Source organism: Ornithorhynchus anatinus, chromosome 20 (assembly GCF_004115215.2).
Source record: "Ornithorhynchus anatinus isolate Pmale09 chromosome 20, mOrnAna1.pri.v4, whole genome shotgun sequence".
In the NCBI taxonomy this organism is placed as follows: domain Eukaryota; kingdom Metazoa; phylum Chordata; class Mammalia; order Monotremata; family Ornithorhynchidae; genus Ornithorhynchus; species Ornithorhynchus anatinus.
Genome location: NC_041747.1, coordinates 9,382,269 through 9,408,688, shown reverse-complemented (window position 1 = coordinate 9,408,688; position 26,420 = coordinate 9,382,269). Strand labels below are relative to the sequence as shown.

The 26,420-nt window shown below is 44.8% G+C and overlaps 1 protein-coding gene and 1 long non-coding RNA gene across 10 annotated transcripts in view; one reads left to right on the top strand and one right to left on the bottom strand.

The window, feature by feature from the left end:
* LRCH1 (leucine rich repeats and calponin homology domain containing 1) overlaps nt 1–25,008 on the top strand; it is a 131,928-nt gene extending 106,920 nt beyond the window's left edge. For 4 of the 9 annotated variants that reach the window (XM_007668614.4, XM_007668613.4, XM_007668610.4 and 1 more), the window contains 6 exons: nt 70–142; nt 4,526–4,630; nt 8,449–8,558; nt 9,079–9,216; nt 9,479–9,556; nt 17,320–17,729. In XM_007668614.4, the coding sequence (XP_007666804.2) occupies nt 70–142; nt 4,526–4,630; nt 8,449–8,558; nt 9,079–9,216; nt 9,479–9,556; nt 17,320–17,529 (714 nt within the window). In that variant the 3' untranslated portion in view covers nt 17,530–17,729. Of the gene's footprint in view, nt 1–69; nt 143–4,525; nt 4,631–8,448; nt 8,559–9,078; nt 9,217–9,478; nt 9,557–14,304; nt 14,339–17,319; nt 17,730–22,717 lie in introns of those variants that run through there. The other 5 variants (XM_007668617.4, XM_007668616.4, XM_007668618.4 and 2 more) reach the window with 4 other exon arrangements.
* On the bottom strand, nt 19,603–23,019 carry LOC114805832. Its single transcript, XR_003753870.1, has 3 exons — nt 22,931–23,019; nt 22,280–22,415; nt 19,603–20,388 (listed from the first exon to the last, which is right to left on the bottom strand). It is a non-coding gene; the product is annotated as an uncharacterized LOC114805832 (long non-coding RNA).
* Nucleotides 25,009–26,420: the final 1,412 nt, after the last annotated feature.

Below are 26,420 nucleotides of genomic sequence, written 5' to 3'. Positions count from 1 at the left end.
TATTTCCATGACCTAGCCATGCTTTGCCATGATTGATTCGTGCTCTTTGTCTTCTTTGCGACCCCACAGGATAAAGAGAAACTCTCTGCAGGCTCACCTACTGCCAACAACACAGCTCCTTTTGGCCTGAAGCCCCGATCGGGTAAGTTTAAAACAGTGGTGAGACTGCGCTCCCTGCGGAACTGAACCTATGTTCATCCAGACCCCTACTCGTGGGTTGATTTACATGTCAGACAAGTATCTTGAGCTTAAACAGTGTTGCTGAGATTTCAGTATGCTTCTTACTCTTCAAGTCATGCCCTCTGAAATCACCTCCCTTTGAACTAGCGCAATCCTTGATGGCAGGATTCTGTGGGGTAGAAAGTCCCTGCAAACTTTCCCTTAGGGGGATTGGATCTCCCTGTATTATAGTGATCAAGAGACCACTCACCAGATTTTGAATTTGCCTATTTAGCATTTCCAGACTGAGCCTCTCATCTCCGAACTCCCAGATAGCACTTGGGATCTGCTTCCGTTCGAGTATCTCCCATTCAGTGATTTCCACGGAGGTAAATTCATATGGTAGCATTTGTTGAGCACAGACCACTGTAACTCGGTGGTTGGGTCAGGAGTAAGGAGTTGGCATATACAATTCTTGGGCTGGTCCTTCTGTCCAGTAGAAAGATCATTTGGAGGATATGGGACTAACTCACCTTCCCACCCTCCCCTCACGCTCTCCACCTCCAACTGAAATCTCCAGTCCCCAAAACAACCAACCCAACAGGAGCCCACGTGGGTCCGGAGGCAGCAGTGCAGGAGGGCTCAGAATGAAAGCTCCATTGTGAGTTCCCAGTCCACCTTGATTTGGTCAGGCAGCCCTAGGAGTTCTGGAAACTAGGACTATAGACCCCAAAACCAGCCCACCACCCCGAGAGGAACAGTGTCAGAAGGTAGGCTTGCCGGTCTAGTTCCTCTACCTATTTATTCTCCTCTCTATTGTGTGCATTGAGCTGCAGAATGAACTATGATAGGGAAGAGAATGCCTGAGTTGCTATCGATTGTAGCAACTTCGCTGTTTCCTTATTTCCCTAGCTTCATTTCCTCTGGTCGGTGTCAAATATTTATACTTTCAGAGAGAAGTAAAATAAGGTTTGTGATGATAGTTCTTATCCACTACAGAGAACTCCTCTCTTAGTACATGGCCCTTAAATATAATTAGCAGCAGTAGTAATATTAAGGGCTGTTTACGGAGCAGTGTACTAAGCACTGGGGGAGAATATACAGGTGGGAATCACAATCTAAGACAAGTGTTAGACAAGAATCAGCTATTCCTAGAATTCTTGTCAGAGGGGATGTTGTCAGGCTGTTAAGCCTGGCACCACAGCCTCAAGCATGGGTGTCGGGAGTTACCAGTTTCCCCCAGTTCTGTGTGTCTTGAAGTCCTGGTGTTGCCATTCGATTGGCAGCCCCCACCGCCGTCCTGGGCTCTGGCGCAGCTGTCGGGTCCCTTGGGGAGACCTTGGGATTTGGGGAACAGTGGGGAGCCACGGTCCCAATCGGGACAAGAAGCTCTCCATCTCACTCAGTTCCCATATTTCCTCCCATTCACCCCTGCTCTCCTCTAGAAATAGCCTGGACCAGAAATTCACAGCGGCCCCTGTAGTAATAATAATTGATAGCTGTAATAATAGTATTTGTTAAGCTCTTACTCTGTGTCAAGTACTGTTCTAAGCACTGGGGTAGATACAAGCTAATCAGGCCCCTGTCCCACATGGGGCTCACAGTCTTAATCCGCATTTTACAGATGAGGGAACTGAGGGCCAGAGAAGCAAAGTAGCTTGCCTAAGGTCACACAGCAGATTTTCTATTAGCAGTATTTCTAGGACAACACTGTCGAAACAAAATCCATCTTTAACCCTAGAACCTCCAACTCACTCCATTTTAATCCCACTTGGAACCAGTACTGGGTTTCAGAAATAGTTTTCTGGAAAGGGAAATTCCTTGTTGGTCACAGTTGTGCCGGCAGCCACCCACTCACAGGCCTCTTGAATTTAGTTCCTCCAGTGAGTCGCTGTCTTTGGACCTTAGTGCTGTCTCTCACTGTTCTTGCTTTGATCCTTTTGATTTCTATTCATAAAATGTTTCAATAACTCCTTTGTGGTTAAGAAAGAGTACCTATAGAAGAAAAGGTGGGGGTTTTAAAAAATGATTTAACATAAGATGATTTCAGTTTTTCTCACGCAACCTCTTTTGTCCCAGGGCCACTGTGCACATCAGGCAAGTGGCTAAGGGTCAGTTCCACTCCAGACATTTTGTGTGTGGTTTGAGGCTGAGTCATTTTCGGTTATATGTGGACCTGATAATATTTCCTTCAGTGTTTTATGGTGTAGAAATGATCCCCAAATCGGCTCAGCCTCCTGCCCTTGCCTTGGGAAACTTTGTCGCCCAAACACATTTGTCTTGCCTGGTCTGTTTTTTGAGATAGATGTTTTGTTTCCCAGTTGGTTAGTTCAAAGGGATTTCAGGGTCTTTTTCCCCAAATGGATTTTTTAGCTTTTAATGTGCATCCACTGTTTTATATACTCCGTACTTGAGAGATGTGTTTAATAGATACTGACTCTCTGCTGAAGGAGCTCCCGCTTCAGTAGAAGAGTAAAATCAGTAATAATAATGGTATTTGTTAAGCGCTTACTATGTGCCAATCAGTGTTCTAAGCGTTGAATCATTCTGTGGTATTTGAATGCTTACTGTGGGCAGAGCACAGTACTAAGTGCTTAGGAGAGTACAAATACTACAGTTGGTAGACACAATCCTTGCCCTTGAGGTGCTGACAATATAGTGTAACTAAAGTGTAAGCAACCTGCCTTGTTGGAAAGCTGAATGAACCTGAAAGCACTGCATTCTTTAATCACTGAAGACCATGCAAAATTTGCCCCGAAAAATTCCAAGGGGCATGATGAAACCGTACAAATGTAGGCATATTTAATGAGAAGTTTTCAATATATGACTATGCCTTTAAATGGACAAATTAGGGAGTTTTTCATGTTGTGGCTATCGACTCACCCAAAGAAAATAAGGTGAAATCTTTATGCACGCATCACATTATGCTATTTTTTCCCCAAAGTTCCCAAACCATTTTATTTTTTATAGCAGAAGTCACCTTTTTGTGATAATTCTGAAAAAATTATAAAAGTGGAACTCGAGAGAGCAGTTTGGGATCAACAGATTTGAATGGACACTTGTATTCTTAGTCTGGCCATTCTCCTATTACATTGTATACGTGCTCTTAAAAATGACTTGCTTGTTTGTTTATTGTACTCACTGGGTACCCAGTCTGACGATACTGAATTAGACACAGTCCAGTCCCTGGCCTACTGGGAGCTCACGATTTGAGAAGAGGGAAAGTTGTGTGACTCAGCTGTGTGACTTTGGGCAAGTCACTTAATTTCTCGGTGCCTCAGTTACCTCATCTGTAAAATGGGGATTAAGACTGTGAGCCTCTCGTGGGACAACCTGATTCACTTGTGTCTACCCCAGCGCTTAGAACAGTGCTCGGCACATAGTAAGCGCTTAACAAATACCAACATTATTATTATTAAAGTTGATGGCGTACACACAGTGAAGGAAATAGCATTAGAAATTTAGGAAAAACCTAGTTTTTTTGTGTGGCTCTGGTGATGTGGCTGTGCTGACAGTGGAATAGCACTCTAGAAACCGACATACTACAGATTAAGATTTCTCAGAATATCCTTTTATAATAAACTTCCAAATTCTTCTAATCCAGTGCATTGTGGGTGCTCTAAAATAGAATAGAAATAAGGGTTTGTGGTCCGCTGATAGGAGAGAGAGGGGAAAGAGGAAGAAAGATTGAGTATTAGGGGAAATGTGGAAAGGCTTAGAGGAAGATAGTACAGCTATCCAAAATGCACATTGTAAAGTATAATTTGTAGTCCTTCAAATAGCTTGTCTGTGCTTCTTTCTGGAGAATCCCTCTAGTAAACTTTTTATTTAAGTGAATGATTTGATATTTTACAATGGGAAACATCCCATCGTGTACATTTGCTAATCAGGAATATTCTGTGGGGTTTGTTTTCAATATCAGCATTAGTCAACCAGTACCTCCTGATCAGAAAATGGCCCTGGAACATTAGGAAAAATGTTTGCAGAGTGTGCAATCTCTAGCAGTAAATCCATTGGAGAGATTTTTGAAAAAATTCATCCCCAACTTTCATATTAACCCCTATGATCTCTGGATACTCCTTCTTGCTATTGAATTGATAAACTTTTAGAAAACTCTGAAATTGTGGAAACTTTTGATTAACACTATTAACTGCTTACTTTTTGTAATTACTAACACAACTTTTTTTATCACTGTTTATTCCATGGACCATCATCATTCATTATTCTCTTCCAATATTATGCATTTTAATGTATCCATGCAAATGAAAACATCTTCATTTCCATGCAACCCTAACACCATGTATAAAATGCTGTGGCTCCTTTGGTTTTTCCTGACCCCATGCATGGGCTCACTCCTCTCCTACAGACCCATCCCTTTCTCTCCCTCCTATCTCCTTCAACAAACTTACACAGGCACAAACATGGGACAGCTATAGCTACAATATTCCATCAGAAGGAGACAGTGACAATGGTATGTGTTTGATTTTTTGTTTTCAATTTGTACATTAGCAGTCAAGCAGTGTCTCCCTTACTGTGGATCCCAACAGCAAAAGATACAGTACATTCAGCCGCATTCTTGATTACAAGGAAGCCAAACAGTACTCGATATGAGAAATAGAGGAAAAAAATGCATGTTAATTGCTTTCCACCATGTGTGCAGTCACCATTTATTTAACTGTAGATTGCCAGTGAGAACTTGAAATGACTGTCAAAATGCTTGCACCATTTTTTTTTTAATGCACAAAGATTTGGGTGTCCTGTTGTACTTAAATTTACATTCATGTGCTTTGGTGCCTGACTTTAGCTAGGAATATGCTTGATCTTTGATTACTATCTAATAGACTAGTAACAGTATTTACTATGTGCTTCCTGTGTGCTGAGCATTTCACTAAGTGTGAAGCACAGTATGCTATTTGAAGAAATTAGAATTGAATTTCAAACTCCCTACCCTGGCATATTGAAGTGGGCTTAGAATACAATAAAGGGGAGGAGTAAAATATCTTGGAGAATAAAAATGAAGAAAACCCATCTTAAATCACAGGACAAACATATGTTGGGAGTGGGGAAGACTCCTGCAGTTGCCCTTGTCCATGACCGTAGGGGGGATAGCGACCCTTCCCGGCAGTGGGGGGTGCAGTGGGGGGTGGGCTGCGGCTGCGGGAATAGTAGTTTCCTTAGAGACTTTGTTATCTCAGGTTAGTGATCTCATCTGTTCCCTGGGCTTTCATTAACATTTCTAAACTGTTTGCCTTCTCAGTCTTTCTTTCCTGAACCTTTTCCTCCGAGTTCTACCTAATATGTTCTTGCATTTTGGGCCAGTAATTTCTCAGTAGTCTAACAGATACTTAGAGCCCCCACCCACCTTTTGCATGAGACCTATTATCCCCCACTTCTTCCTCTAGTAACCCACTATAGAACTCATGTCGATTAACTTATTCAAGTCTCTCTTGAACTTACTAATATTTTCAGTCCGGACAGCATTTTGTAGTATGAATTACCTCCCACTGTGAAGAAACATCTTTCGGTTGTTTTGAGCCTTCCAAGCCTCAGGTTCAGTGGAACGCCTGCAAATGGCCCTATGCTCTTTCATGATTTTGTAGACCTTAATCACATCCCCATGTACAAGTAATGATGTAAAAATCATTGGCCATGATAGGTGACATTTAGAACAGTGGAATAATTTTGGTAGTTGAAAACGCGAACTTTTAGCAACCAGGGAAATTGATTCTGAATCCAGCATTCTCTGTTCAAAATCTGAAGCTCAGTTTCAGACAGTATTGTTTTGAAATCCCAGAAATGAAACCATTTGGGAAAAAAAAAACAACAACCCCTCTTCTGGGCAGCTGGTGCTGTTGTTTGTGCACATATTGTCTACCCACTGGTTGGAGGAACTGGCGACTGCCTGCAGAGTTTATCAGTTTGCACATCCATCTCCTTGATGCGGAGTTAGCCTGGCCTGATGAGCAAAGTTTTATTTCTCCTTTGTACTGTCACCTCTCTAAAGCTAAAATGAATATTTTTATTTGGTTTCTTTTTCAATCTCCCTGATTCACCTAAAATTAATTTCCGAGTTCAAGTAAATATAGAAAAAATGTTTTTAAAAATGCTGAAGTTAAATGAAGTTAAAGCAAAAATAATTTGTAGCTGTAGAGCTTTATTCCCTACTTTGAGTAGCTCAATGCACTTTTTAAAATTGTAATGTATAAAATTAAGAAGTAGTAATACTTGATGAGCTAGACTTCCCAAAGGCTTGACTCCCATTAAATCTAAATTTATTCTTCAGCTATAATGAGAGAAAGAAACTGAGTTACCGAGACCCAAATGTTACTGTTGTAATTATTGTCACAGAATGAAAACAACCTAAGCAGGCTACATTCTAATTGTCTGAAGTCTTTTTACGCCAGATAGATTAAAAGGCAAGTGCAGATATTGGCACTGATACCTCAAAATTGTTCTTTGGTTTCCAAAACCTACCCTGGTACAGTAATTAAATAATTTGCACACCTGGAATATTATTCCGGGTTGCAGGCATCTCCTGACAATTTTTAAGTTTTCATTTGATAAACTTCTAAGGCAGCTATTTTATAAAACAATTTTGATCGCATCACCCTCAACTAGAAAAAACTAGGCAGCAGTGGCCTAGTGCCTGAGCTCCCATTTCTTATGTTTACAAGGGATAGGCATAGAAGAGCAAGTGATGTCTGGAAATCAAAACCCAAAGCTCTCAAGCTCATCCTTGAACAGAGAAGCAGTGTTAGAGGCGCACATAGCAAGTTAGGCAAAGAGAGGATTGTTTTTAGTTTTGTTGCTGAAACTTTCTTCCTTCCCTCTCTCTACCCCCACCCCGTAATTTTTATTTAAAAAAGTATTGGCCATTCTAACCCAAAATTGGAAAACCCAGCTCTCCAAAGTGTTGTGGAGGCTCCGCCTGCTGGTACAAATAGATAGTGCCTGTTCCTTGTTATTTGATGTGCTATCCTATTTTTTTTTTAATATGTTGATGTAGGTAAACACTTGAAGTTATTTTTACTCTCGTTGCTTGGTTAAATAATGCACCTTAGAAATGCCTTAAGGTGAATAATGTCGAATAAACTAATGCTAACCGATAACTAGTTTATTCTGGGTGTAAAAACAGTGTCATTAGTATTTGAGTGCGTACAGTGAACACAACACTCCTCAGCATTAGGGAGGGCACAGTAGAGTTTGAAGGCATCGTTCATCCCGAAAAGAGTTTACATTCTGGAAAGGAAGCAAACCCTAAAATAATTTGCAGGGAGGCGGAAAGAGAAACGGAGATTATTAAATGAGTTAAAGCTTTAAAGTGGTGTGAAAGATTTGTGCATAAATCCTCGGAGGTGTTGTGTGTTCACAAGTGCTCAGGTGGCTGGAGCAGGGGAGATGAACAAAACTCTGTGGTTTGTCACATTTTGGGGAGGGGGCGGGGGTGTTCCAGGTAGGGAGAGAGTGGTCATGAAGTGAGTGGCAGGAGAGTAAAGAACAAAGTTCAGTGTGTAAATTGGCTTTAGGCGAAGAGTGCAAACTGGGCTGTAGTGGTAGAAAAGAATAGATAAGTAGGAACGGCCACTTCGTTGGGAATTCAGCTTGCCATAATAAGAATTTACTTCTGTATTTCCCATCAGCAATAATGATCTATTATGTTTGAAATTAAATAATTAACTGAGATGAGTTAGTCATATTTGTCTCCTAACCAGAGCCCATTAACATTTCAGTACCTTGACTCTAAGGCATTGCCCTGTTTTCAGCAGACAAAAAGCATTTTTAAACGATTTTAAAAGTTGAAATATCAAGATTCATTCCAAACAAATACATATTTTACCTCTTTTGAAAAAAATTGCTTAAAAATGAATGCAACTTATGAGTCAAATACCAGTGATGACACTAAACCTATGAAATCAAACTCCAAATTCCAAAGCAGTGAGTGGGCGAAATAAATGAAAGAAGTGATGCAAGGATTGTTTCCAATGAAGGATCAGAGCCTTTTTGTGAATTTCAATTCATTATCAATTAAAATACAGAGAAATTAATATTCATTTAAAAAGCAGTGTTAAATGGTAATAAATGCATTATAATTCTAGTTCAGATTTTGTGCTTATACCAGGAAAATAGTTTATGAGTCGGAATTTAGTATTGTTTTTGTGGCTCGATTTAAAAAAAACCAAACATTTGCCTCAAAGTGCCTTGGTTTTAAATGTTATTGTCTGAATATCTTTATGGCAGCATATAAACTGTGGTACATGAAGGAAATTTTTTTTTTCTTTCACATCTCAGTATTCCTAAGACCCCAGAGGAATTTGGAATCCATAGATCCTCAGTTTACAATTCGGAGAAAAATGGAACAAATGAGAGAAGAGAAAGAGCTTGTGGAGCAGCTTCGTGAGGTACATGAGCGATGGTGGTGAGCCTTACACTATGTCATAGTGACAGCTTGAACTCTCCTTCAAAGTGAATTTCCTGGGGCCTGAGGGATCCCAGACCAACTCCTCAATGAGCAGTTGTTGGGTGGCTTAAAAATGTGACAAGTTGACACCTTCTCACTGTGCTCAGCATTGGTGACACCCCACTTCCCTGTCAGTTCTGAGCTGTACAACCTGGAGCCTCAGAAAAGTGAGGGGAACTTGGGAGATGTTTCAGGGTTGAAAGTTTTGCAGACGGAAGCAGTTGGAAAAGAGGTAAAAGGCAGAATGACGTGAGTGGCAGAAGAGAAAGCACAGTGTCCTTAGAATAGTTCCAAGGTAAAGAAGGAGTATTTTCGAGCACCAGGCACTCCCTGAATATGTTCCCCCCTCTCTTCTCCCTGGCCCCAACCCGTTATTTGGCCGTCGCAGCAGCAGCAAGCGTTCTCCCCCGGGCAGGCAACCGGGATCGACTCATGGGGCTTTGGCTCTTTTCTCCCCACAGAGCATTGAGATGAGACTGAAGATCAGCTTGCATGAAGATCTGGGAGCCGCTCTTATGGACGGGGTGGTTCTCTGCCACCTCGTCAATCACATCCGCCCCCGATCTGTAGCGAGCATTCACGTTCCCTCTCCGGCAGTTGTAAGTTCAAAAATCTAAAGAGAAAAGGTTCGCCTTGTCTTCTCCAGAGTCTACCCTAGGGAGCGTGTGGTTTCGTAGGTGGTCCTCACTGCTAAATCTCACTGCGACCGGCTCAGTAGACAGGGGCCCTGCGCGTGCTGTACGTCCCCAACTCGGAGCACTTCGTCTTTAAACAAAGCCTCAGTCACACAATTCAAGACCTTGTCTTGGTACCTCAGGGATGCGGTTCCTCTTTGACTAATACGATTTTCTGTATTTTCAGCCCAAACTTAGCATGGCCAAATGCAGAAGAAATGTGGAAAACTTTCTGGAAGCCTGCCGAAAACTGGGAGTCCCTGAGGTAATTTTAACTAAGGCTCAAACAGCTCTTTTAAAGTGACATGTTTAGAAGGCAGTCCGCAGTTCAGCATGGAAAGGCTAGGATTCACTACACAAACTGAAATGCTTATTGTTAAAATTTTTTGGAGCAGTGCTATTGAGGAGGAAGTATAAAATATGTATGTGGTTTTGAGAAGTGAAGACTTTGCTTGTTACAAAGAAAAACTGCTGAAAGTGGTTTCTGTAAGTTTTCACCAAGCAAATTTGGCAAAGCGCATCAGAAATCCGGAAAGGAAATGCGTTCTTTTCAGTGTGTTCTTTAGTGATTTGAACAGTGTCTCTTCCTTTCATGAGATTCATAAGGACTGGTCTGTCCGTATACGTGGTTGGGATGGTTTGTTTAGATAAACGCACAACTTAATTGAAAGAGTTTTTCCTCTCCGCATCTCAAGGGTGGATGGAAATGGGGACTTGTTAGAAAAATTTCCTGTCCTATCCTTTTCCTAACCTAAAATTCAAAAGTCTTTATATTGGGACTGGATCCTTTTTTGCTTCTGAATGGCTGATAATCTGCAAATTATATGTAAATACATGGTAACTGCTTTTGTAATGTGTATATGATTGTATAAGTATATACTGCTACAATAGGCATATATACTCTTACATCTGTTCAGAACTTTGAATATGAATATATACACATTTGCAATGACTCTTATGGGCTACAGAGCTTTCCCATAAAAGACTCGGCACTCAGTCACCATGGTGGGGAAGACTGCTTGACCTCTTTATACGTCCCTGACTTGTAATGCTCTTCAAATAGTTTTTCCAAGCCAACTGAAATGAAAATCCCCGAAAGTAGTGATGCATTTGTTGCAGGTGATGAGGAGTCATTGAAATGAAAGAAAAAGGAAATGCCAAACAAATATCCAGACAGATTGTGTGCTTTCTTAATAATTGAGCTCTAATCGGAGACGCTTGAGATTCCCAAGTATGCCAAGTAAAAATGACCCTGCCTGCAATACTTCTGCCTTATTGGGCTAACAGGAACCACATTCTTTCCTTTTTATGCTTGGGGTGACATGTGGAATTTCATTACATTTTTTTCCTGGAGAAAATCCAAGAAAGTTTCAGAAAGCTGCACCTGACACAGTTTATTGATTAAGTATCCTTACCCAGGTGCTTTTTGAGCAAGCATGTGACTGCTGAAATGGAAAATCAGAAACTGCTCCTGATTGATCTAACACAGAAGTTAGTCTTTCTGAATTTTACAGGTCCAGGGAAAGGGAATTATTCTTAAAATGGTAGTCATGCAAAGATCTAGGTGTTTTCAAGTGATCTCATGTCCCCCAAAGATTTCCACCATCTCTACAGTGAAGGTAGACATTTTGAGAGCAGATGTGCCACGCTGAAATCTAAGGACCGTCACTTTGAAGAGATGTCCTCTCACCAACGTCTTAGGGAGAACTTCTAAAGCAATTTTGCTCAAATTTAGTAGGATCGTTGAATTCAGCCCAGTAGGCATTTAGCGTATGGCAAGGGCCGGGACAGAGTAAGGGGAATTTCACACAGGTTCCAGCCATGACCATTCAGTAACTAGAATTTTTGTCTGGCGGTTTGGCTGGGAAATGGTCCTCGGCAAGTGTACAAAGGCATCAGAGTACCAAGCGGGTCCGTGGTAGAATGGGAGAAGGCCAGGTGGAGGGCTGGGTGTTGGTTGAGGGGACCCAGTCGTGCATCAGTCCTGTACCGTGCGTTGTAAGTTTACAGAATGACTGTTTTGAGGCAGATGTACGACTTCATTCAGAAGCGCACTGTGGAAAATACAGGATAAAGGCTGGACTTGTGCTATGGAGCGAGCCCCCTGGACCTGGGTGGGATGTGGGGAGGGGCCCCATGGAGACAGGCACCCCCCCCACCCCCCCAATGGCTACCGATGATAACTCTGGTGGCCTCGAAGTCCCTGATCCTTAGGGGTTCCCTGAACCGGGATGGAATGAGAGCGAAACGCAACTGACGGGGAAGCCGGGAAAGATGCCGAGAAGTGAAAGAGGACGGCGCTGACTAAGCGGTCGTGGTTCGACTTTTGAGTAGGGAGGCACCGTCCTCATCGGGGCCCTTGAAGTTGTTTGACCTCTTTCGGATGGTCACGTATATCTTTTCCACACGGGGGCCATTTTGTGTGTGACGGGGACCTAGATGGGCCATGAGCTCGGTCGGCTGAGTTGGAGCCGAGAGGGGTGGCAGTGCAGCAGGGGCAGAATCACCTTGTCCCTTTTCTGGTCAGAGTGGGGTCAGAGCAGGGAGGGAGTGCCGGGGCCACAGCAACACTGACCCTCAGGCTCTCTGGGGTCAAATAATAGATATTCCTCTTGCCTTGGGTTTTTGAGCCTCCCGGTGCCGGGTGGTTGTACTTCCTACCTCCCCTCAGCCGCTGCACAGCTAGGCTGGGATTCGCTCAAACTTGGAGCATCTGGCAGGGGCTGTGTGTTTTTGTTCCATCCTGTCAGGGGAGAACCCCCTCATATCTAGAATCAGACCCGTTTCATTAGGGTCATAGCAGAAATCAGAGGTTGCGGCATAACGAGTCCCTTTAGCTGGAGACTTTACTATCCCTGAAACTTTTTTTGTTTGGACTGCACTAAGCCCTTTAAGGATGGAAAAGGAGAAATGGTTTTGTGCAGCTAGCTGCCTGGCCACCTCCCCAGCCCCTCACCAGCCCAGGGAGGAAATGAGAGGTAAGGATCCGGGCCCATCTTCTCCCCATCCACAGTTGGTCCTGGGAGTTGAGGGACCGATTGCCGGGGTGTGTCGGCGGGTAGGTGTGGGAGAGGAGAGGTCGGAAGCTTGAGGACGTGGCCGCGTCCACCGCAGCTTCCCGCAAGCACAGGAAAACTGTCAGCAGCCCGGATTTGTTGAGCACCTTCTGTGCGCAGTGCTCTGCACTCGGTATTTGTGGAAGGCACACAAGAAGCCAGGGGGATGCTCGCCCTGTCCTAGGTGGGAATCAAATGGAAGGAAGCCTTGTAAATTTAGGATGACCATTTTTCTCCTTTCTATGGGATTTTCCTATTTTGAAACTGTCACGGTGCTCTAAGATTGCTTTGGAGGACTTCTTTTAATGGCATTTTTTAAGCATTTACTGTGTGTCAGGCACTGTACTAAGCGTTGGCATAGATGCAAGTCAGTCAGGTTGGTAACAATTCCTGTTCCACATGGGGCTCCCAGTCTTAATCCCCATTTTACAGATGAGGAAAGTGAGGCAGAGAAATGTATTGTGCTCTTAGGTGCTTAGTACAGGGCTCCGCACATAGTAAGCACTCAAAAAATGCCACTGATCGATTAATTGAAGAGACTCGCCCAAAGCTCCATGGCAGACTAGTGGCAGAGCCAGGCTTAGAACCCGGGTCCTTCTGACTCCGAGACCCGTACTCTGTCCATTAGGCCATGAAGTTAGCAGTCGTTTTTGTTCATGACCTCTGTGGGCAGAATAGTGGACAGGGTCTTGCAGGGCTTATAAGAGGGGAAGGAAGGCACAGACCAAACTGTGCCTGAAGAAGCCCTGAAGAAGCTTTCAGTTTAGAAGGTAACAGGACAAAACCGATTTCCTCACATTCACACTCATTAATACTCCTTAAGTGTAGTCTCCACTTGGCTGTTAGCCCTTAGGGGTAGGGATCATCTTTTTTGACTGTTGTACTCTCCCAAGTATGCAGTTTGAGGGTTTGCACACAGTAGGTACTCAATCGATAGCAGGGGTCGATGTCGAAGTGAGGAAGGAGTAGAGTTCCTTGTGGGCTGAGCCCAAGTGCCCAGAGGACTAGGGCATCTAGCTTGCTGCTTTCGGCTTTAGCCCCCTCTGCGGGGAGGCTGGAGCAAAGGAAGAATCTTGAAATCCAACTTGTCCTCCGAAGTGCTTCTGATGGCCCCAGCCCCGTAGGAACCAGGGTCTTGGTAAAACTGAGGGTGTAGTCGGAGTCAGGCAGCCGTGGGGGTTAGCGAGACAGAGGGCTGCACGACCGAGTCTTCTTGTAGAAACCCAGGATTGTGTGGGTGCCTGGCAGGCTTGGGCCAAACTTAGGCCAGAGAGAGCTCAAGACAGGTCATTCGGCCTACCGTTCTGGCCCAGGCAGAAATCCCCACTGTAGAGAATGCTCGAGGAAGGAATGCGTCATTAGAGCTGTTTCCTTGGGCTCTATATGAAACCACTGACGGGACATCTCACACTGAGGAGCCGAGTTCTGAACATTCGCGCCTCCTTTAATTTGTGAGATCCCTTATGGGAGAAGCAGTTTCTGTCTATCCGTGCGCTTGTGCTCTCTCTCTCTCTGTCTCTCTCTGTCTCCCTATGTTTTGGAAAGTTTGTCTGGGATATCTCTCCTGTTTTCCTACTTTGATCCTCTCTGGGCCTATGCAAATTCCACTTTCCTAATGATGTATATGCTTTGGATGAGTGGGTATATGTTCCTGGAATATGTATACATTTTGTTTCACGAGGTGCTTTTGGCTCTCTGGGAAGGGCTTAGTCATTTTAAGAACAGTCTAACCCAAGGAGAGGATAGGGTGACTTCTGGGAGCACTGGAGAAGATTTCATTTTTATCTTAAGTTTATTCTACTGCATAATCAACCTGGTCTGAGGCTCTTGAGGCTGTTGGGCATGGATCGCTTTTGGGACGGGTCTAAGCCTGGGTCCTTAGTTACCTGCTCCTCACAGCTCTCTTCTTGTTTTTACCAAACCCCCATGGACTCTCCCTCCTTTCCTCCCTCCCAAGCCTCATGCCTGAAGCCTATCAGTTCTTGGACTGGGTAAGTGTCTTGCTTGGTTGGTCTGCATGAGCGGAATATAAACATGTAGTGCGACACGCATAGAGCCAGAACTTCTGGGGGTAAAGTCCCAGGAAGGTTAACGTTTCATCCGACGGCTGTAGTGCCAGGTGCGTAGAAGGGCTGGTCAGTGGTTTGCCAGTGACCCAACGGCCTCGGTAGCTGTAGTGTGGAATGGAGATTTTAGAGATAGCTTATTCAGTGGGTTTCTGATCACAGTTTTGATGAAACCACCTCCAAGGTGTAGAATTCAGTACTACCCTGAGGGAAGGAAGGCCTTTTTTTTTTTTTCCCCACTTTTAACATTCTTGTTAGGATCTGGCCAGGATCTGTTTTTCCCATTAAATTTTAACTTTTGCCCCTTTCTCATAATGATTGGAGGTCTATCCTATCTGAGTCCTTTAGAGAGGCATTTAATAGAAGACTCACTTTGCCCTACTTTTAAATCCAGGTGTCTAATCAGGCAATCCTTTAGAAGGATTACTAAAACATTGGAGTCAAGATGTGTGTCTTGGGTCCCAGACTCTGCTTCCTTTCCTTTTGGTAATGGGGAATTGGGGTGGAGATCGGGGTCTGAGAACCTGAGATTGGGAATCGAGCAACTCTTAAACTGTAGGCCTGGCTTGTCAGTTTAGAGATTGGTGTAAAATCAGTTGCACAACCTTTTGAAGTTCGGGTAGGGTCCCTACCGATCCACTCTTCCATCAGCCAAGGTTCTCCTCTTGTGCCCTTTTTTGTGGCAATTTAATAAAAAGGGAGAAAACATAACCTCTTGACTCACTGTTTTGGCTGACATTTAGAAAATACAAAGGTCAAAAAATTCCCAAGTCATCCCCCCCTCCCCAGCAGTCTCAGCTCCATCTTTCCCGTGCCTATTAATTTTAATGACTTGCTCACCTCTTTGACCTTGTAACAAGACTCGTCATCGGCTGGGGCCTTGGTCAGTGCAGGTTAAATAAAAAGCAAACAAAAACCTAACTAGGATTAGGGTGTCTGTGGGAGCCCAAATTCGGTTTTTTGAGGGGATTAAACCCCCTGGATGGAATGTGGCTCAGCATTTTGAAGTTGCTTATTAGCCAGGGAGAATCCATCCACACTCATATCTGAAACTCAGCTCTCCCTCCCTCCCTTCCTCTCCCTTCCCTGTTTTGTTATCTCTATTAGGGAAGAGCACTGATTTTCTTTAGGTCCCCTTGCTTTATCAGATAGATCACTGGGATGATAGCAGAAGACTCAGAGAGATTCTCCAAATTCAGTTCTTGGGCCTGATCCCGGAAATGGAAACTATTCCAAAACATTCACTCCCACAACGATTGCTTGCTTTTAATGAGAAAATGCCACTGGTATCACATTTCAATTTACAAGTGTCAACGTTTCTCTTGGCTTTATTCCTGACTTGCTCGGTTTTATTGATTTCCTCACAGCTTCGCAGTAGAATTTTTTTTTTTGCATGCTTTGGCTTCGTCGCCTCAAACGCTAATCCCCGATCAGCAGATTTCTCCTCCGCCTCCTCCCTCCCCAGCCCTTCTCCCCCCTCCCCATTCTTCTCCGATGAAATTAGATCTCCAAACAGCTGCTTTCAGGCTTCAGAAACCTTTAAAGTAGCTGCTTCTCTAATTTCCTCCAGGAGTCTCGGTATCCACTGAGAAAAAACCTGCTCCCCCAAGTATTTCCCCTAGATCAGGAAACTGGGGTTTCATGTCCTCTTGCCTGGCATCTAGATCAGAATGTTGCCATGTTCATGCATTTGAGAGTGCCCGGTAGGTATGGGGAAAAACAGTTTCTGTTCCCTTGGAAAGTTTTATGTAGCTCATTACGATGCACTGCTAATAGGTTGCCTCGCACCTGTCTGCGTGGAGTTTGAAACTGGTAAAAAAAAAAAAAAAAAACAAGCACAAAAAACACACAAACCAAAAAAAAAAACCTTTGTAGGAAATATTTTGCTGGCATTTTAAAGCCTTTTACCTAGTTTAAAAAGTAAATTTGGTCATGCCTTAAAGAACCACTCTTGTCTGGCTGAATTTATTTTCAGTGCAGACACAGAAGATGGGCCTGCTCTTAAGAGTTAACATTGTAAGGTGTTTGAAAAGCCATTTACTTTTCAAAAAGAGAATAGTGTTGCTGGAGATCACATTCATTTAGTATGCTTTTACTGTGCTTTTTGCTCTTTCAGAATTAAATGCCACTTGTTTGAACTTGGGTAAACTCAATGCTTGCATAATGTACTTTCTTATAGCTAGTAATGGTGGCCTTTCTATAATGGTGGCCTGCCTCAGTATAAGAACAATTGACTGGCCAAACAGCACGCTTAAAGCCCTCCAGATAGTCGACGAACAATATTCTTGCTGGGAAAAGATTAGGACGGAGGACAGAGATATTCCTATGATTTAGCAGCAGGACTAGTCTCATCCTTGATGGATTGAAAAACTCTGTGAATCCTCTTACTCCAGTAAAAACTTTATGGTCTTGAAGGGTCCGTGTAACAGGCTGAATTGGGGTAGTTTGGTGACTTTCTCCCCACCTCAATCTAAGTTCTAGGGAGAAGAATGAACCTGAAAGATTTCCAAAATCTTAGCCGTCCATTGTGTTTTTGTCTTCGTGTCATTGGGTAGCCTGGGGTGCAGCCAACCAACACAGGATCATTTGTTCATCACATTCCTAGTAGGAGGGAAAGAGACTGATGGCAAAATTCATATTTTTTCTGGACTTTGCCAGGCAGAGAATAATAGGCTGTGGATGGCTATCATGCAGTTTTAGTCTGCATAGTATTTGGCCAGAGTAGATGGGCCAGTGTTCTTCGGTCGCATCGGCATTCATTTTTGCAGGGGAGAAAGGGTTTGTGGCTAACAAATGGAGAAAAAGTCAGTAATGGGAATATTATGCTTCTCTCCCACTGTTGCCTCTCTGTATTTTTAATTCTGTGCACTGTCTCTTTCTGTTCTGCCGTCTGCCCTTCGGGATAGGCTGACCTCTGCTCTCCGTCTGACATCCTGCACTTGGATTTCCGCCCCATTCGAAAGACTGTTGACACCCTCCTGGCCCACGGGGAGAAAACCCCGCCGCCATCAACTTCGGCCGCTTGCGCCTGGGACCTAATAGGCTCTTGTCTTTTCCACCTACTTTTCATAATTTTTATGTATGTAATTTACCACTGGAGTACTCTGTCTGCATAATCTATTCGCATGCGCATTCAAGTGCTCCGCTTTAGCTGCCGTATCACAGGTATTTTAATTTCATCCTTTACCTTCCTTAGTCCCAACTCCTGTGATCTCTGTTAACCTTTCATTTGTGGCAGTAGATTCCCAAATAAGTTTGGGGGGGAGGGGTTTGTTTTTGAGGAGGAGGAGAGTTAGATTAAAGGCTTTTAAATGTCCTGTTTTTCCATTGGACTAATTCCCTTCCACTTGTCTTCTCCCGCAATCTGTGCGGTGCCCGTAGGGTTACTGCTGTAGGGTTTCGGCTCCCCAGGTGTCTCTCCGTCTCTTGCCCCGGCTCTGCTGGGATAGGAGGATCAAGGATGTGGCAAGAAGGGGAGCGAGTGGTTTGGGGCCCGTGGACATCTTTCTTTTGGTCAGTTCTGAGCCAGACCCACGGCGTGGCTCTGGGAGATGTTGGCAGACCCTTGCCGGCCATTAAACACACCTTCGGTTAACCCTCCCCACAGTCCTCAGGGGAGTGGGCTTGGATTCTTCTCTGCACCCCGCCTTAGGGGAATGCGTGCCGCTGCCCCTGGTTCCAGGCCTTTCACCCATCCTGGGTGAGTACCATTCTGCTTCTAATGGCTCCCTTAGGGAGAAAAGCTTGGTGGGAGTGTGCAGTGCTTTTAAGAGTGTTAATGTGTGGTACTAGAAGGATAACTAGAACAATTCAAAGTGGTAATTTCTTTTGAAGATATCTGTTCAATTGTATATATTCAGTGTTTAAGGTCTGCTCGGTACCTCTGTTAAACACTTATGTGCAGAGCAATGTACTAAGTGTGTGGGAGAATACAATGCAAAGAAATTAGCAGACAGTTCCCTGCCTCTAGTTTATGTTGACGGAGAGACATTAAGTAATTTATATTAACTACTAGGTGTTAGGCAGTGTACTAAAGCGCTGAGGCATATACAAGCTAATCAGGCTGGCCAGGGTTCACGATGATGATGATGGTATTTGTGAAGATGATGATGATGGTATTTGTGAAGTGCTTACTATAGGCCAAGCACCGTTCTAAGCGCTGGGGTAGATCCAAGGTAATCGGGTTGTCCCACATGGGGCCCACACTCTTAATCCCCATTTCACAGATGAGGTTACTGAGGCCAGGAGAAGTTAAGAGACTTGTCCAAGGTCACACAGCAGACAAGTGGCAGAACAGGGATCAGAACTTAGGTCCTGAGATTCCCAGGAGCTGATGCTTGATCCACTAGGGCACACCGCTTCCCAGCCATTGATACCAGTGCATGGGAAAGGGGACCTAGCCGGGTAGCTGCGCCCTCATTTTGCTTGTAAATTTTAGCAGATTACCCATAGGCTTGACTTTCAGAGGATGGTGGAGAGACCACATGTTGTGGGGGCCTCCCTCCACCTGAGCGTCAGTTAAGCCAAGTGATCAGTCAGTCATATTTGAGCGCTTACTCTGTGTAGAGTAAGTGCTGGGACATGTTTCCTGCCCAAATGAGCTTACAGCCAGTCTTACAGGCCTAGTGGAAAGTGGCCAGGCCTGGACTGATTCATTCCATCATATTTATTGAGCACATTCAGTGTGCAGAGTACTGGACCAAGTGCTTGGGACAGTACAATACAACATGTTCTAATCCTCACGCTCCCAGTTGCTTGCTGTGTGACTTGGGGCATGTCACTTAATTCCCGTGCCTCAGTTTCTTCAGCTATAAAATAGGGATTCAACACCTGTTTTCCCTCCTACTTGAAACTGAGAATCCCATGTGTCAGGGATGTGTTCAACTTGATTAATTGGTCTCTGTCCCAGTGCTTAACACAGTGCTTAAATACAGTAATAATTCAAAACTCTAATTCTGCATCTGACTGGTAGTTATAATTGGGTTCTCTATTTCTCCAAAGAGGAAGATAATTGACCCTATGATACTAAATCTTATTCTTCCCAATACTCTATGGTTTTCATGTAGATCACTGGGAAGGAAGCAGGGGCTTTCTCCACATCCCTGAGCTCACCTAGCTCAATGCTCTGCACAAGGTGAGCACTTAACAGATATTACCGATTGATAAGGCGCTGAGGAAAGTGAACACAGTCAAAGAGAATTACTGCAGTTTAATTGTAGGTAACCTTGATCGGAGTGCTCGGGTAGTTTGTTTTTTATGAAACCAAACGTTCTTTTAATCGTGACGATTTACTGAGTCACCGCTATCAGGTTTTTGCCCCAACTGGTGGTCGATCTGAGTGAGAAAATGTGCTCCTGAGTTCTTTTCCGGGTGAAGGAAGGAATATAACTCGAGAGAGAGCAAGCTGCATTTTCTAGTCCAGTTCAGATTTATAGTAACACATCTGGAGCCTTCCGCCTAGGGTTGCTATTTTCAGCTTTGCGTCTCTGCCTTCCGGCTGCGGGATATTGCTGTTCCAACTGGGCCGGCCCTGCACTCTGCCTTCTTTGCACCCACGAGAGAACAGCTGCTGCCACTGCCGGCTTGCTCTCCTACCCTGCCCCCCAAAGTCACTGGCGACCACGTTTCTTGAGGTTGAACTCGTGTGTAGCCGGCACATTTCTGTCTTCCCACCTTGCTTGCAAACGTGCCGGTCGAGTTCCCCCCCGCTGCCATCCCCGGGTCCTGGGGCCAGGAGCCGAGACCAGCTGCTCTCTCGAGGTCTCTTCCGGCCTCCAGCTCTGGTTTCTGCTTCACTCGCGGCTAAAAGACATTTGCGTGTGGCCTTCTCGTTGCAGGGAAAACTTACCGTTCCCATTCAGAATAAGCGCTTTGCTCTCCTAAGGTCAGTTGCTATCTCTTGATACCCTGGGGTTTCTCAGCTTGGCTCTAACTTCGTAGGCGATATACCGTGTTTTAATGAGTGCTCTTCCACCCTGTTAATGATAGATGCAGAAATGCATGTTCGTCGCTGCCAGTTTGCAAGTCGTTTAGGGGACGGGGATCCGCAGGGTCCCTACCTACTGATCCCTCGGACCATTTCATTCCATCCGGTTTTAGTTCGCAGAGTGAAATGAGGTCAGATGAGTCTTGTCGGGGTACAAATTTTGCTTAGAGAGTGTTGCTTGATAATGTTCACTTGAAATGTTTTTTAGATGGGGGTGTTTTTATTTGCCATGCACAATATTTAAGCGCTGGGGTAGACAGAAGGTAATCTGATTAGCCCTGATCCCCCTCCTTTATAGGGCTCACAGCACAAGAGGAAGCAAAAACTGGTATTTAATACCGATTTTATGGAGGAGGAAACTGAGGCTCAGAGAGCACTGAAGTGGAGGAGCTGGGAATGTAGAACGCAGGTCTCCTGACCCCATCCCGGGCTCTTTCCACAGGGCCATTCTGAACAACTAGTTTTTGTGGGATGAGCAGCATAATGTGCAACATCAGGCTTTGTGTCTTTAGGACCGACATCCTCTCACTCTAGTTTGGGGTGTGATTATTTACTTATTTTTATAATGTGCCAAATATAAAAATAGGTGGAAGCAGTGTGGTGTAGTGGATAGCGTGGGTCCGGGAGCCAGAAGGACCTGGGTTCTAAATGTCATCTCATTTTTTAGCTAGAAAGACAGCAAATCTGCTATTTGCAAATAATGATGGTTTAATTTGACGTAGTCTGTCTTTCAAGGAAAGCATCAGAAGCAATTCCTTTAAAGGCCGGCCATGGCTTTAACTAAAATGTGCAGCTGGAACACAGCGAGTCTGAACCAGTAAGTCTGCCACATTAAACCTTAGCAGGAAACTGTTTATGGCACAGCCTTAGCTTAAGTATCAGCTAGTGACTTGGACTTCCTCTAGCGGCACCATGACTAACACACTTGTATTTCGCAGGCAGTTCTTCCCACCTATTTGTCTATCAGCACAGGTAGCCTGAGTCCCATTAGGAAGAAGGCCAGATCTTAACTGTGTCACGCCTGGGTGGGTGGATTGTTTCAGCAGTCTGTCCCCTCTGTGTGTGGTGGTGTGGGGGAGTTGCCAACTTTCTTGCTTCTCCAGCCAACAAGCTGCTCTTGCAGCCCCAGTAACTGGGCTTGTTTGGTCCCTTTGACCAGTGAATCGGAAAAATAACAGTCCCTCATTTATAGCTGCTGCCCAGGGCAGTGCTAAACAGAGAACCTTGCTGACTCAATTGATTCCTTTCTCTCCCCAGCTCCGTATCTCAGTCGAATAGTTTGACTGTCCAATTAGATAAAGGATGGACTCCTCAGGACAGGAGTACATCTCCTCTCTACACTCAAGCAGAGCTTAGGCTCATTGAGGTTGGTATGGGTGGGAGGTGCCATGCAGAACGGCCGCACTGATGGACTCAGGACGCAGCTTCCTTAGGTGGTAAATGCAGAAAGGACTGGGTGTGATTAACACACCGGCACATCAGCATAGCAATATCTGCTGAGGCTACCAAAGAATTTCAGTGCTTAGCTTCCAAGCTGATCTTTTCAATATTTGGGAGTTTACTGAAACTAAGAAACATGCCATCACATTCACTGTGTGAGTACTACTATTTAATATATTTCAGTGCTACAGGTGAGTTGATACAGTGAAGGACATTTACGGACCTTTTCAATTATTTCTCGGGTAGAGTAACTAATTGTACTGAGTTCAGACCTAATCCTCTGACGATGATTTAAAAAAGAGGCATATGTCTAGCCTTGGAGAGTCTCTTTTATACCAGCCAGGCTGGGGGGCTGGAAGATGTTCTTGTGTGCCTATCCAGAGGTGGGCAAAGGACACCGAAGCACCACATTGAGATAGTTAAGGTGAGAATCACCTTACCTTTAAAGTTGCTTTCCCACATGGCCGTCTTCCGGAGGCAAACCTGTCCGCAGGCTGAAGCTCTGGCACAGGTTCCTCCCTCCCGATGCCAACGCCGGTCTCTCATCTGTTGGCTGCCACTGTTCTCGGCTCCGCTCTTAAGGGTGGAAAAGGGAGAGGTTGGCTTGGACCACCAGACCCGTGGGTTGCAGCTGCGGGGAGCGGGGTCTCTTTCCCCAGAACTCCACCTGCCAGGAGCTGCCCAGAGGACATGCTAGGTGACAGCTGGGTAAGTGGCAATGTTGTCCACTTAGAGATATGCAGACACGGGGTGGCTGTTAGTGTCAGGTTTGTGCCTTGCAGTTGCGGGGCCCCAAACTGACTTTCCCCTGCTGCTTCAGGGCCAAGCCAGCCTTGGAATCGGAGCCGCCAATCACTCGGTTTCCTTTCTCTTCCTAGGAGAAACTCTGCCTACCCCACCACATCTTGGAGGAGAAGGGGCTGGTGAAAGTGAGCAGCACCGTTCAGGCACTGCTGGACGTCACCGTAAGCAAACCCCTGTTCACATGAAGTCGTCGCCGCTGCCACGATATTCCTCCCGCGGAGGTCCAGGACGCTGCCACCCTGCTCCTCCGTTCCACCCTCCCCTTCCCAAACTGCCGGCGAACGTACTTTCATTCCGCAGCGTGATTCCCGTCTTTCGGGACTGAGACTTTTCTCCTGTAAGACCGGGCCCGGGGCTTCACCGTCCTCTTCTTCTTCTTCCCGGTGCGCCTTCTGCCCAAGCAGTAGGCCGGCCCGTCTTGCAGTCAGCATCCTGGGGAGGAGGAAGAGGAGGAGGAGAATCAGGGTTCTGCCACCAAATTCTTCCTGGCGAGTTACTTCAAACCATTGCCTTTTAAAAATATTTAGACATAAGAAAATATTTATATAAATATTATTTATTAGTGAGGTTTTATTCATCCTTTGGATGCAAAATGTAAATTAGGAAACTGTATTTTATTACTGCTTTTTTGTGGTTAAACACTTTATTTTCATATTATAAATATTCAGTTATTTTTTATCCTATTTGGTGTGCAGTAGTTAGACCTCGGTAATCATTTTTCTAGCTAACCCTGTCCGGTGAGGGGGGGAACAAAAAAACCAGGCCAATCGCTCCCAGGTGCTCCAGAGGCCAGAACAGCTTGCCTGGGGCACACTGATCATTCACCTTGGGTTGATCTTTCCTATATTCCAGCAAGTCCCCATCTGGGAAAACCACCTGAACACAAGAGAGCACCCACCTTTGTATTTGTAAATAGCTGTGATGAAAAAGGAAAGATGAAACTTGAAGACATAATGTGAACAACTATTTTTAATTGATACTTACTGTACTATGCACAAGACATTAAACTTAACACGGCTAAGTAAGCGATAGGAGTTAGCATCGTATGTCTTGAAATATAATTTTGCACTGTAACAGGGGCTGTGGTCAGAGTCGAGGCAAGTAGTGAAAAACAGCACAAGGTAAGTGGAAGAGAGCAGTGGTTCCCATAAAGAAGGGGAAACGGAATTGAAGGGGATGCTGGCCCCACCGGCCTGGATTCAGGAAAACAAGTCCTTTCCTCAACTGCCAGTTCTCAAAGAGAAGATTTCTAGGTGCAGGAGTTGATCTTACTGCACATTAGTGGCTGACCAGGCCGGGGCGAGGGGAAATCCGATGGTTTCAAAGCATTACCTTCAACAGTCAGGCCCCCCCTTCCAGGACAGCTGAAAGGTCAGGAGCAGGACATCAGGCCAACAGCTGGGGAAGCTGCATGTAGCACAGAGGTGAGCGGGGGGCGACAGTGACCGGTGCAGCAGGTGGAGGGTCGAAGCGAGAGCACAAAGGGGAGGGGAGAGAGGTGCTAAGGGAAAAGATTGGGGCTTAAAAGAATCATTTACGCTTACCATCACACTATGACCTACTTGGGGCCGTTTATATGCATGTTCACACAGCAGACACTGTGTTTATGATTGCCAGTATTCCAATAATTAATCTTTTTGAGTCTCAAACACGTGTGAACGTGGACTGCATTTTCAGCACAGCAGCAACCTACGAGGAGAAGGGTGAAATCAAAGACAATATAATGGAGTCACAATATGCATTAAATATTCCTTAACTTCAACCAAAGCAAAAGCTTTTCTTCAAGAGACGAAGCATTTATTTACTTAGAGTAATCTGGAGCGGCAGCTAGCATATTGCTTCCTATCAAATGTACTGTGCACTTTAACACTAAATTAAAATGTATTTTACTATTTCCTAGGGCTGCACAAATATCCCGATTTGTCAGATAGCCTAAAAAGAGAGATTTTGAACTAAGAGTATATACACAGTTTAAAAAACATTCAAAGATTGATTCTATAAATAGGAATATTGATTGCTGCATCTTGAAGGGCGAAATGCAGGGTCCTGAAGTATTTTTTTACCTGTATATATGGCAACATGAAGCTTTGTAATCATTATTTTCAAATTTTAAACAGTTTCTTTTGATATTGTTTTTAGTATCTGCTTGAAGTTGGCTGTAGAATACAAATGGCTCAATATTTTTTAATACAGCTTTTTTATGCAGTCTTCTTGTCTGGCTAAAATGTCTTCAAGAACCTTTGTACACTATTTATATGTGCAATAAGTCGTGCATGGCCAACTGACGAACCTGAGTGGACATATGTACATAGTGCAGATCTTGCTTTTATTTAACTGCCATTAAAATTATTATTTGTACAAACCATTTTGCGTCTCTTGGATCTTGCTGTTGGGGGGAGGCCGGGTTCCCCACTAACGAGCCCCTTCCCCCTAATGTCCTGCGCCTCAATTTTGGAGGGCCTGAACGGCCACTGCCAGCGGCAAGGAGGGCAGAGGACCTCTGATTGGTCTGCAAAAGATTAATAATTATGGAGGCCAGTAGGGACCTTGCACATCACTCAGAAGAGGGATTGCAAAAGCTGGGCTCCAGCTTACCGTGTTGATCAAGAAGGTAACTGGTAAAGTGCCAACCTTTCAACCTCTCTTCTGCTCTCTGGCTCCCATCAGGACCGTTCCCTCCATGCTGTATAGGAGCGTAGCCTGCCTGTAGGTGCCAAGCACAGGCCGCGCCGGGAAGCAGCGTGGCGCAGTGGAAAGAGCACGGGCTTTGGAGTCAGGGCTCATGAGTTCGAATCCCAGCTCTGCCACTTGTCAGCTGTGTGACTGTGGGCAAGTCACTTAACTTCTCTGTGCCTCAGTTCCCTCATCTGTAAAATGGGGATTAAGACTGTGAGCCCTACGTGGGACGACCTGATTCCCCTGTGTCTACCCCAGCGCTTAGAACAGTGCTCTGCACATAGTAAGCGCTTAACAAATACCAACATTATTATTATTGGAGGGAATGCGGCCCTAGGGACACACTGGCAAAGCTACAATAAGCTTTTAAATGCCACTGCCTCCCAGGGGAAAAATGAGTCCCCATCTGGCTGCTCTTCTGCAGCCTGCTTTAAAGGTGAAGCCTAACCACTCTCCCTGCACCCATCGCTACACAGGACACAGAGGAAGAGCAGAGAAAACATCGTTTAAGCTTTGCCAGTATGCCCTCCCGTAGCCTTTGGACAGCGGGAGTTATCTGCAGCAAAGGAAACTTGGCCTGCAACCTAATACTTTTGTTTCCCACCTTGCAAATACTATCTGCAATCCTCCATGCCGATTAGGACACTATGCCTGTCCCTCGAATGACTCAGAGTAAGTGAGCTAGAGATGTAAAACTACAAAAATCTAATCCTCTTCATAACTAGAAGATAAAATTCAGTAATCAAGAAGAATAGTAAAACATACCGCCAGCTGGACTCACATGCTGAAATTATTTTTGTAGGAACAGTGCAGGCTTGTGCTGAGCCATCCACTCTCTCACCTGGAGACCAACAGCAGATGTTGCCAGACAGCTGGAAGTGAAGAAACGTGGAGTCTGTAGCAAAAGAAGAGCCGAGACATCAGTGTAATCTTTAAAGCTACTGAGGTTCAAAAACTTCAGGGCCAAATTGATGACCTGACCAATAGAATCAGGCACCATGTAGTTACCTGAAATCTTGCTTGGGGTTTAAGATAACTCATCCTAACTTCCCTGGTGAAGCTTAAGATGGCAGGGGAGCAGGCAGGCACAATGCAGGAAGT